At 42.4% G+C, this 12,522-nt stretch overlaps 1 protein-coding gene across 4 annotated transcripts in view; it reads right to left on the bottom strand.

Annotated features, from left to right (window-relative positions):
* Positions 1–351: 351 nt before the first annotated feature.
* The window catches only part of LOC117268567 (uncharacterized), a 30,932-nt gene continuing 18,761 nt past the window's right edge, over positions 352–12,522 (bottom strand). For 3 of the 4 annotated variants that reach the window (XM_033645136.2, XM_033645132.2, XM_033645133.2), the window contains 12 exons: positions 10,585–10,757; positions 10,304–10,407; positions 9,988–10,158; positions 9,586–9,737; positions 7,519–7,624; positions 7,374–7,440; positions 7,094–7,136; positions 6,686–7,000; positions 6,337–6,474; positions 2,939–5,158; positions 2,399–2,501; positions 352–2,249 (listed from right to left, as the gene is read on the bottom strand). In XM_033645136.2, coding sequence (XP_033501027.2) covers positions 966–2,249; positions 2,399–2,501; positions 2,939–5,158; positions 6,337–6,474; positions 6,686–7,000; positions 7,094–7,136; positions 7,374–7,440; positions 7,519–7,624; positions 9,586–9,737; positions 9,988–10,158; positions 10,304–10,407; positions 10,585–10,757 — 4,876 coding nt within the window. In that variant the 3' untranslated portion in view covers positions 352–965. The remainder of the gene's footprint in view (positions 2,250–2,398; positions 2,502–2,938; positions 5,159–6,336; positions 6,475–6,685; positions 7,001–7,093; positions 7,137–7,373; positions 7,441–7,518; positions 7,625–9,585; positions 9,738–9,987; positions 10,159–10,303; positions 10,408–10,584; positions 10,758–12,522) is intronic. The other variant, XM_033645134.2, reaches the window with a different exon arrangement.

The following is a 12,522-nucleotide window of genomic DNA, read 5'->3' as shown; positions in this document are numbered from 1 at the left end:
CACACCACCACACAAGTATAAGTGCTCACAAGGGCGTAGGCCATGTGTGTAGGCTACTGAGCAGGCTCTGCAAGCACACTGCCTTTTAATAAGTTGAGGTTTCATTTAATTCAATTTAGTGGGGCTGTATTGGTATGGTAAATATATGTTTACATTGGCAATAGAAAGGCAGAAAAACTGTATATACAATAGATATAGATCAACCAGAATTTGGTGTATATTCACATCACTGCTGATTATGTAACACCCCTGACATACCCACCAAATTTGAGAAGACATAACTCAAAGCCTAATGCTTCCATTAGGCTACTTGCTAATGTCTAACAGCAGCAGAAAGCATGACAGAAAACATTTTACAGATGTTTCTTTTTATTTCCTTCAAAACAGGAAGAACAAAAATTTCCTCTGGTAAATTATCTTATCCATCCAGCAGCTGTTTTTAAATTAAACATTTACAGAATTAAAAATAAAAACAAATTACAACACAGAGGTTCAAATCATAAATATTCACAGTATGTTTCAAATTAATCACAAACTCAATAACCCTCGTATGTGCACTCCTGTGCTTCTGTCTGAGGCAAATCAAATTTCTGACTGACCTTTCGTCAAACATTTCCTCCACGCACACTGTAACATCGCAGCGTCAGTATATAAACCATAGTTGGCGGATAGTCCTGAGCAAGTTGAGAGCATGTGCAAATTCCTTGAACTTTAAATAATTCAAGACGCCCAAGGTTCAATATTTGCTTTCATTCACATTCATTTTTATATAGTTTAAAGTGCTTTTCCTTCACAATTTGTTCACTTTCATTTTGGATGATGCATATTTGATGTGAGACATCTTAAGGTGATACAAAACAGTATCCCAGGAAAATAAAATGAAGTTTAAAAAATAAAATCAGGCACTTTTTGGACACAGAAAGGAAAAACATCATTCAAGTAAATTAAATTTTTTTCTTTGAGAATCAAGATAACGTAACTGAGCAGAGCTCAGTGCGGTCATCCTCCTCTCTCCACCTGCCATCCGCCTTTCCACTGCTCTCCTCTTCACTTTCATCTCTGCTTTTCTTTACCGTCTTCTTGTGTTTGTGTTTCTTCAGCTCCCCTTCCTCCAGCAGCTCCGGGGAGGCTCGTCTCTTCTCCTTTTTATGCTTCTTTTGTATCGTCTTCTTTTCTTTTCTCCTGTCGTCCCTGTCGTCCCTGTCATTCTCCTGGCTTGCCGATGAGCTGACGCTGTTGCTGCGGCTGCTGGGCCTCTCCCCTTCCTCCAGCTCTCTCCCTCCTTCCCACCTGGTCTGTCTGTCCAACTCAACGGTGTCATCCTCTCGTCGACTACCTCTTTCTCTCTCCCTTTTGACTTCTTTTATCACCTGCTGCAGCTTCCACTCTGCCTTTTCAACCTTGCTGTCATCTCTAAATCTATTCTGCACTGTTTCCCACTCAGGGCTGCTCATTCTGGGCTTACTGAGCTCTGACCCGGAGGGGAGCAGGTCTCTCTCCTTACCCCGGCTATGGGAGAGGGAAGGTGGGTAGTGGTGGGTCCCTGCAGGTCTGTTTCCTGATAGATCTTGGTGAATGTGATAGTAGTAGGGCTGATCTTTGTCTTTAAATTTGGAGTCCATTAACGTGTCTCTATGTGATTTGTTGGTATCATGATCAGGCAGTTCATTAGCTCTGCTGCTTGAGGATTTCACGCCAGGACAGCCACCCAGATCGCCCCCTCGCTGCCTGTCTCTCCTCTCTGAGTCATGTGACGTCGAATAAGAGTAGGAGTGAGAGGAGGAAGGGTGATTCCTCTTTGGGGAATCCCTCTCTTTCCTCCTGTCTCTCCTTCTCTCCTCCTCCCTTGTTCTCTCTTTTGATCTTTTGCTTTCTTTCTGCCTATCCCGTGATCTCTCACTCTCCCTCCCTCTGTCTCTATCCCTCCGTCTCTCCACCCCCACCCTTTTCTCCCTGTCTCTGTCTGTAGACAGGTCAGTTTGGTCTCTGCCACTAGAGGGAGCCAAACTTCTGTGTGAACTGGTCAAACTGGGGTTTTTCTCTTTCTCCCTGTCCCTTCCTCTCTGCATTTCCACTGACCTCTCTGTCTTTTCTTCACTCTCTGTCTCCCTGTTGGTTGGCACCTCTGCTGTCACAGACACGGATGGCGGAGGCAGAAACATTGCAAGTGCATCTATTTGATCTTTGATCTCTCCTTCATCCCGCTCTTCTTCCTCAGACTCTTCCTTCTCCCATTTGGAGCGAGGGACCTGAGACAGAGCATGAGGGCGAGAATTAGACATGTAATTTTTAGCTTCTGCATGCATGTATGTATGTGTGAGTGACTTCAGAGAAACTGTATGAAACACAAATGATTCTACAAATGTTATATTTCCACAGGCCGTGCTCACAGACACACCTGTATGAGCACAAGTTCGTCCTGTCCGTCTGCAGTGCTGTCCTGGGTGTATTCCTCCAGGGTTTTCACCACTGTCTTCCTCTCCTGATGGTCCTCGTAGCTGCTGTAAATAACACACACAAAATGCATCTTAGTACTCATCTTTACAATAGAAAAGGGCTTCTAGGCTTTCATGAAACACATTTCTTAGACAAGTATGTTAATGGAAAGGTTTTTACGTGTGTAACCTATCTTAGAATATCTGATAAGGTGCTATTTTGACAAGAAATTATTCCCTAACTATTGACTAAAGTTTGCCAGTTTGCTACACAGCACTATATATTTAATCAACCTTGATTCAGTCCTCGCCATCAAGTATCTGCTGCTCCTTTCGATGTAGCGTCTATTGTGTATTTCACTTTTATGTAAATGTGTTTTAATTTGAGCTGTCTGGATGTGATATGATGTGTTTTAATGTTCCTTTTTCCTTTTTCATAGCAGATTTTGCACATGCCAACCAAAGTAGACAAAGTATTTCTATTCCATTCTGAATATTCTGACCTGCCATCGTCCACCGTGGTGTCTGGTCTGTCATCGTGGCTCTCATTTTTGCTCCACTGTGACTTGGACCTCATTGCGTCATCTTCTTCTTCTTTCCTCATCCTCCACCTCAGTCTCTCCATCAGCTCCTCCTTTGGCTTTGACTCACCAAACAAGTTTCCTCTATTTTCCTCGCATGTGATTTCCCCCTCTGCCCTCTCCTTCCAGGTACCTGCCACTAACTCTGCCATCTCTTGTCCTTCCTTTCCTCCCCACATGCTCCTTCTCTCGTCCTTTGCCACCTCTTCTCCTTTGCTGGCCTCCACCAGCTCTCCTTCCTCCCACTGGTTTATACTCTCCTTCTTCTCCTCCACTTCCCTGAGGATACTGTGCCATAAGTCGAAGTCCTCTTTCTTCTCTTCAGTGTCTTCTTTCTCTCCTGCAATTTTCTCCAACATCTCTTGCATATCATCTCTGAAGGTAGCTTTCGCCCATTTCTGCTGTGCCTCTCTTTCGTCTGGTTTTGTTTTTTCTTCAGACGCACCTTCAATGTCTCTGCTGGATTCCTTCTTTTCATTTCCTTCGATGTTCGTCTCTCCTCTGTTTAATTTCTCATCATCTTCTTTATCAGCAGTCTCACTTTCTTCTTTTGTTTTTCCCATGAGGCCCTCTAAATAAGACAAGTCCCGTTTTTCATTTTTCTCTTCCTTCTTTTTTCCATCCAAGTTTATATTGATGCTTATCTTCTTCTGTGGTTTCACCTTTATCCCTCCCTCCCAGATGTCTGTCTCTGTCAAAGGCAATGTTTTCCTCTCCTTTTTCTTCTCTGGTTTTGGCCTGCTTTTCTCAAATGGATTCGGGGATTCACTCTTGCTGGTTTCAGGGTCCTCTGCAATTTCAGTTTTCAGGCATTTGCTGCTTTGAGCCTTATCAGAACTCCTCTCCATGTCCTCTCCTTTTCTTTTTCTTTTCTTCTCTGATCCTGAGTCAGAAGCTCTCCTGCCTCCAGGGTGTCGGTCCCTGCCTGCCTCTTCCCTGGGCTTCTCTCTGTGCTGTCTCTCCACATCATGCCTGAAGTCTGAATGTTTGCCTCTTGGCCGTCCTTTCTCTGATTCCAAATTCCTTTGTTCTCTGCTTTTTCTTTCACAGTCTTTATCCAAATGTTTACGTGGTTTCACAAGTGCTTGGGCTGATTTTAAGGCATTGCTGGCAGTGGATTCATCCGGTGCTGGGCTGCCATCTTTGCAGGCATCTGGTTCAGTGTTGAGCTTCCTCTTGTTCTTTCTGCAGTCATCTGTTGAGTCAGGGGATGATGACTTCTCTCTTCTATGCTCCTCATGCTTCTTTATGCTGGTCTGCTCATTTTTTAAAGTGCTGAGATTCTCCAAATTCTTAGCAACTAGCTGCTGGCCGTCTTTACTTCCTTCTTGCTGTTGCACCTCCTTGCTGCCCTTTGTAAGTGTTGCTGGCAGGCAGCTGTACTTTTCAGTGCACCTCTGCTGAAGTGCCCTTGACTGAGCTCTGTCTTCACATGGTGTGGAACGTCCATCACTGGACGACTGAGAGGGAGGGGACCGGCTGTCATTGGACGAATGAGATGGAGATGAGCGACTGTCGCTGGATGACTGAGATGGCGTGGAGTGGTGGTCACGTGAAGACTGAGATGGAGGGGAGCGGCTGTCACTGGATGACTGCGATGGAGGGGAGCGGCCATTCCGGGCGGCGCGTCTACCTTGGAGTCGGTTGTGAGAGTCCGAGTTAGAATGGGAGTGATTTCTGCCTTCATCTCTCTCCCCCCACTGAGGAGGAGGAGGAAGACTTAGAAGGGGAAGTGGCAGCTGGTGGAAGTGGCCGACATAGCTGCTGAAATATTTATCGCACCACTCTTTGTACTCCCGTTTCCACTGCAGGTATCGCTCTCTGTCCAGCTCCAGGCTGCTAGCTTGATTCGCGTGCTGAGAGTACGGGTAAGTAGCTGCACTTCCTCCTGAACCTCCTGCTTCCCTATGGGAGTGTTCTCCTCGCTTCCTGTAGCTGCTCGAAGCTGATTTCTTACTGTGGTGCCGACTTTGATGGCTGTTCTTGTGGTCATCTGATGGTGACTTGGATCTGGAATGGTAACCCGCTCTAGATGATGATGACGAGGACGGTGTGGGGGAGCGTTTGTAACCATAGGTATAGGAGCGGGAGGAATGAGAGCGGGTGTGGAGGTGTCTGTGGCGGGAGTAAGTTGAGTGGGGCCTGGAACAAAAAAACATTCAGTCGTGTCATATGTCACACATCTCTACATCAATTCCCATTTCACCTTTTTCCGTTATTACTTTAATGTGTCCTCCATAATGTGCCGAATATCTTTATATGATCATCTGCTCCAGGTATGCTACTGTATTACGCAGCCTACACTGCTACATGTAGCTACATGCTAACATCAGGGAAACCTGTAATGATGGTTGCTGATGTTGTTCACAACAATTTCTTAGTATAATTTTATGGCAAATTACAATTAGTGCCTCATGATTGTATGACTCTGCTAACCAGTCAAGCTGCAGTTTACATCCATGCTGATCCAGACTTACTTACTGTATGTAGTGAAGACTCTTAAGGAATGTAACAAAAAAAAAACTAAGTCTATTTATTGGCGAAACACACACAGTTTCTATGATCTACACAATCTGTGTAGCAGTTTCTAGGTGGACACCCAAGATTAGTGTCACCATTTCAGTATCTGACCAAATATCTCCCCTTCAGTAACAGCCAGAGAAGCATTTTTAAAATACACTATGATGTCACAGTGAAGTTGACCTTTGACCTTTTGGATATAGGATGTTATCCTATTATATACATTTGTGTGAAATTTTGTCATTATTAGCATATGAATCCTTGACTTATGGCCAAAAACATATTTTGTGAGTAGAGCTGCAAGTCATCAACTATTAAATTAACTGCCAACTAATTTGATAATCGATTAATTGCATTGAGTAAATTTTTTTTTAAGAAAAAAGTAAAAAAAAAAACAACCTCTGAGTCCAGACTCTTAAAAGGACAATATTTTCTGGTTTCTTTACTCGTCTGTGACAGTACACTGAATATCTTTGGGTTGTGGACAAAACAAGACATTTGAGGACGTCATCTTGGGATTTAGGAAACACTGACTGACATTTATCACAAATTTCTGACATGATATAGACCAAATAACTAATCCATTAATAAATGGAATAATTGGCAGACAATAAAAATGCAGCCCTATTTGTGAGGTCTCAGTGACCTTTGACCACACAAATCTAATCAGTTCATTTTTAAATCAAAGTGGACATTTGAGTCAAATTTGAAGAAATTACACAACTACACAACAGAGGCATAAAGTGGAATAAACACACACAAAAAACTAAAAAAAAAAAAAAAAAAAAGGCACAAAATACCTGGATCTGCCTTTGGACCTGGAGCGTGATCTGGATCTGCTTGAGGAGCGAGAGTAGGAGCGAGATGACTTGGACTTACAGGACTTTGAATCACTGCGAGAGGAGGAGCTTTTGTGCGAAGATCCTCTGTGAGGTGACCTGAGTGACAAAGATAAAGGAAGAGGAGGTGGAAACTTCATACTACTATCAGTATATTGTCTCCATACTACAATATCTCTGCAGCTGTAAGGCCACTGTAAAGTCTCCTTTGTTGCCTGGAATTAAAAAAACTGGTAAATTCATTCTCACTGAAATTAAACAAGGTAAGTCATTTAATATCAAGATGCTTTCAGTTACTATGCACTCTTACCTTTCCTTCTTCTTTCTCTGATGCCTGTACCACTCCTTGGGGATGAGGGCAGGGATAGAGGTAGAGGGGCACAGGGAAGGGATGGGGGCACCCTGGAGGTTTGGGAGAGTCCACACGGGCGTGGTAGGTGGGTATCCAGGTGGGTAACTACTGAGAGGTTGCTGAGCTGTGAGGAATGTGTGAAAATGAGGGGAGGGAAAGAGAGGTGGAGGAGCTGTGGGATATGAAATGGAGGGGGGAGGACGCTGCTGCTGCTGCTGCTGCTGAGTGTTTGTTTCATTCCAGCTTTCAGCGGGGCGAGAGGAGGAAGAGGAGCTGTGGGGAAGAGAAGAAGGAAGAGGAAATGAAGTCAGACTTGAAACAGAAGGTGGAGTCAAATACAGTCTTAAATAAAGAAGCTTCACTGACCTCTCCCAGGTCGTTGGTGGCACAGAGGGTTTCAGGGCTGGACCTGTAGAGTCAGTGGTTTTATTTGTGTTAGAGATGTTACTGCAGTTTTCAACATAATACATCAGTAATTTGTTTACTCGAATAATAAGGTGACAAACACATAATGATTAATACTGACAGTATAAGGAATAAACAGAAAGAAACACTGCTTCTTGGGCTATATCCTGGGAAATAAAAAAAAATTATTTGGATTTGGGCTTTATTTGTTTGTAATGTGAACATAGCCTTCAACACTCACCTGAGGAGGGCTGCTGTAGATTAACGCTGTCTGTCTGCGGCTGCTCTGCCTCTGTAGTAAGGTTCACCTGAACAGACACAATCATAGATTTCATACAGAGAAACTTTGCTGAAAAGTGTGTGTGGTTGTATCTGTGTGTCCTCACCAGTGGTATCAGCTGTGATGGAGCATCAGTGGGGTCTTTGGGTGAAACCGGTCCAGAAGGGGCAGCAGAAGCCGCTGAGTCATCGTGTGTCTTTTCTTCAGCCTCTCTGAATAAACAGCAGATACATCAGAGTGCCGCATGAACTCAACATCAGCTGTTTACCAGTTCTTCAGCCTCAAATCCAAAGTGCCATATTTTGATTGCACCAAATGTTCCTCTTCGTGTACAGGAGGCTGTTCTAAATGTTTTCAGACTGATGCTGCATTTACTTTAGGCTAAAAATCATTAGAATGACATAACACAATTATTTCCATATTCTTTCTTAATGTCACTCCTGTGAGGAACCCTTTAACACATTCAGACCTTCAACTCGCTCCAACTTAAACTGTCAAAAGAAACCAATATGTCACCTATATAATGCCATCTGATTATCAAAAAAACAGGGTTCCATAGAGATTTCTGTCCACACTAAAACAACTGAACAACATAAAAACGTCTTTACAGTTGACAAACTGCAAACAACAAAACTGTGCATCAGAGCCAACATCTGTTTTGGAATGTGAAAAACAAAATGGCCGACAAAGTCAACTGACAAAATCATCATAGATACAGCAGCTGTGTTTTATCATCAGCTATATCAACATCTAAAAGCTTTCATAGAGAAAGTTAGAGACAACACAAAGTTGGTTTGTTAACTTTGCTGCCACTGCTCGCTGGGCAGCTTCAGACACATCCTCCTGTCCTGTTACGTCTCTGCTCATTCTCCTCCTGCTCTCTGTGGTCATCTATACTGTGTTTTAACATGGCAAACTTAACGATATATTTGCTTTTATTTACATATTTTTCGGTTTCTGTCGTCACCCAACAGATCAAGTATGAAATAGTGATTTAGTCAAACATGACGTTAACCAGTAGTCGCTGCAGTGGTAAAAATTTAATGTCTAACAAAAACAACAAATAATTCAAGTTAATGACGTCGGCTCTGCTATGTATTGTATTGTATTGTGTAGATATTTAAGATGAATGATCACAAAGTAAGTTAGAAGCAACAAAAGTTTTTCTTGACTTTACTGCTACAGCGCTCCTGACATGAGTCGGCGGGGTTCTGTCATCATTTTCCAAATTGTCTGGTTCCCTTTAAAGCACTGAAACGCCAGGCTGAAGTTTAAAGATTTACACACTCTGGAGACCATTTTGGGGCAAGCAAAGCTCTATTTTTGGTCTGAACAGAGAAAGAAAGATGGGTTTACAAATGGACGTATTCAAATCAGGGTTCATTTTCTGTTCTCAGTACAGATTATTAAGTGTGAAAAAATTCACATTCCATCTGTGATAATTGAAATGTAACAATGGCAGTCTATAAACACAAGGGCCACCTGAAAAGCTGGCTCACGCATTTCCAGTAGGCTGCATTACTGTAATGCACTTTTTGCTGGACTGACAAAGCAGATATTAAAGAAACTCCAGCTTCTTCAGGATGCAGCAGCAATATCTTCTTCTTTTCGCTGGCTCCCAATAAAACAAAGAATTGATTTTAAAATACTTCTTATTGTTTCAAATGTTGTTAAATGATTTAGTTCCTTCCTATGTTGCTGATATGCTCACAGAGTACACACCTAAAATCAACTCAATCAGCTCATGGTGCTTTTGGTCATTATGGTCCAGCAAACTATTCTTTGGTGTACTAGCAAACTGTGTTGAATGATCGATCACCAAAGCATCTGAGATGGATCGTTTTTCACTCAGCGCCATAGATGGTAAAATTATGGGTTAAATACGGTCACATGCTGTATTTGTAATATGCAACTGCCTTGAAACTGTAATCCTTAAGATGTCAGTACTGGGTGATTCTGAATCACCCCTGGTTACCATGGTAACAGACAGTGTGGTTTAACACTACAGCAAACTCTCCTTGAGCATCTGCTTCCTCATAAATCAAACTGAAGGGGATTACAACTTTAAAATCTTTAGGGTACCACTGCAATAAATCTCATGACAAATCTCAGGTGAGGCAGCAGCAGAGCGAGTCTTTCTACTAATGTTTGAGTTGTTTATGTGTGTAGTTACCTGTCAGGTATCTCCAGGTGGCTTTGCGTAGGCTGGAGGGAAGTGCTCGGCGTATTAGGGGCAGAGGCAGGGTCTGTTGCTGTGGGCGGAGCCACACACACTTGAGACAATGGTGGTGAGTCTGCAGCCTGTGAGCGGGGCATGAGAGGGTCCTAAAGGAGGAGCACAAGAGAATATAGCAGAGATCAAAATATAGTACAGAACAGTATAGTGAAGAACAACTACAAAGAAGAGCTACACATTAAAACATACATTTCTTGTTAGTTTAAACATTTGTTTCAATGTTTTTTAGAGGAGGAGGACCGTCACTCTGAGACCTGGCAAACATCTGATTGTAAAAAGGAAACAATAATTATTCTGCTCCTGAGTCACACGGATGCAACACATCATTATGAGGTTCACCTGCTGGCTGCTGGTTGGCAGGTGAGGCTTCTGAGGTTGGCTCTGCACAGCGAGAGGGGGTGGGGTGGGGGCAGGGCTCAGTGTCAGGGTTGGATTTTGGGACTGGGAGGTCCCACACCCTCTTTTCCGGGTTTTAGTGTAGCCTCGCTCTTTCTTAAAGTTGTCCACAGCCTGTGTTTGGAGAAACAGACCGACAGGAAGCTGAATCATGTCAGAATGTTTCAATACTACTGGTACAAAAAATATTTATGTAATTCTCTCCATTCCCTCAAAACTACAACATCAACACATATTTTCCATCCATCTGTCAATTCACCTGTCGGAGAAATTTATTGGCTATCAGGCTGTCAGGTGAGACTTCTGATTGGCTGCAAGTGGGGCAGACGTGTTCCTCTGAATCCAGTAAAGTGGTGCGAATACCTGAGCGTGAGATAAAGACGGGTGAAATGTAAATATGGAGACAACAGCAACTTTAATTATGTTGTGATGGACACAGTATATCAGGACCAGAATGACTTTTAAAGTACAGCAAGTGTACATAAGTTTATCTGTGTGTGTGTGTGTGTGTGTGTGTGTGTGAGAGAGAGAGACACTCACAGTCATCACAGTAGCTGTTTCCACAGCAGGGTATGAGCACAGCATCATTCAGCAGGTCATGACAGATCAGACACAGGAGTTCCTCGGGTAAAGGATCCTCCTCCTCTTCTGACTTGGGCTGCTCCTGTGGAACGAACGGAGGCCTCTCCTTCTTGCCGATGGCGTACGCCTCACTACGGACAGACAAAAATACACACACTGCACATTCACATTTGCTTTCATGTGTTTGGACAATGCGTTAAACCAAAGTGGCTTTAAAAGTATATGTTTGTGTCAGCTGATGAGCATAAACTGACTGTTTTCACTGATCCTGTGACATTTCATATGAACAACAGTCTCACTAATTGTGGCCATGATGTCACTATTATCCAGGTCACAAGATATCTACAAGGATCTACACCATTATTCAAGAGGCATTTCTCCTGAAAGGTGGGGAGTACCGGTCACATTCCCGTGTTTGATGTGCTCAGGTGACATCTCCAAGAATGTACAAACTAAATTCAATTGCCTTTGACTTGACATGCTAATCACTTCTGATGTAATAAAGTGTAAATAAACCATTTAAAGATCCAGCGTGTAGAATTTAGGGGCAGCTATTAGCAGGAATAATATATAATTTTCATAACTGTGTTTTCATTAGTTTATAATCACCTGAAACTAAGAATCATTTTGTTTTTGCTGCCTTAGAATTAGCTGTTTTTATCTACATACAGAGCGGGCCCTCTCCCAAGGAGTCCACCATGTTTCTACAGTAGCCTAAAATGGACAAATCAAACACTAACTATTGGTAGGGCCATTTGTGGATTGCATTGGCAAGTTCTTCTACATGTTTGGCACATGGGAGAAGTTCCAGTTGCAACCTCACCGCTAGATGCCACGGAATCCTACACACTGGACTTTCTCTTCAAGAAATGACAGCAGTGGTTTCTTCATCTAAATCATCAACGTGTCTCTTAGACCCCATCCCAACTAGGCTACTTAAGGAGGTCTTTCCTTTAGTTAACACTCATATATTAGATATGATCAATATATCCTTATTAACAGGCTATGTACCACAGTCTTTTAAGGTAGCTGTAATTAAACCTCTACTAAAAAAGCCCACCCTGGGTCCAGAGGTGTTAGCCAACTATAGACCAATATCTAATCTTCCCTTTATGTCAAAGATCCTTGAGAAAGTAATCGCAGACCAGCTGTGTGATTTTCTCCATGATAATAATTTATTTGAGGAATTTCAGTCAGGATTTAGAGTGCATCATAGCACTGAGACAGCTCTAGTTAAAATTACAAATGACCTTCTGATTGCTTCAGACAAAGGACTTGTCTCTGTACTTGTTTTATTAGATCTTAGTGCAGCGTTTGACACAATTGACCATCAAATTCTACTGCAGAGACTGGATCACTTAATTGGCCTAAAAGGTTCTGCACTAAGCTGGTTTAAATCTTATTTATCTGATCGTTTTCAGTTTGTTGACGTTCATAATGAATCATCCTTACGTACCAAAGTTTGTTTTGGAGTTCCGCAAGGTTCTGTGCTCGGACCAATCCTATTTACTCTATATGTGCTTCCTTTAGGTAACATCATTAGAAATCACTCTATAAATTTCCATTGTTATGCGGATGATACACAGTTTTATTTATCAATGAAGCCAGAAGAAAGTAATCAATTAACTAAACTCCATAACTGCCTTAAAGACATAAAAACTTGGATGAGCACCAATTTCCTGATGTTAAATTCAGACAAAACTGAAGTTATTGTTCTTGGCCCCAAACAACTCAGAGACTCTTTATCTGATGACATAGTTTCTCTAGATGGCATTGCTCTGGCCTCTAGCACTACCGTAAGAAACCTCGGAGTAATATTTGATCAAGATTTGTCTTTTAATTCTCATTTAAAACAAACCTCACGGACTGCATTTTTTCATCTGCGTAATATTGTGA

This window comes from Epinephelus lanceolatus, chromosome 18 (genome assembly GCF_041903045.1).
Source record: "Epinephelus lanceolatus isolate andai-2023 chromosome 18, ASM4190304v1, whole genome shotgun sequence".
Taxonomy (NCBI): domain Eukaryota; kingdom Metazoa; phylum Chordata; class Actinopteri; order Perciformes; family Serranidae; genus Epinephelus; species Epinephelus lanceolatus.
This window is presented reverse-complemented; position numbering and strand designations above follow the sequence as displayed.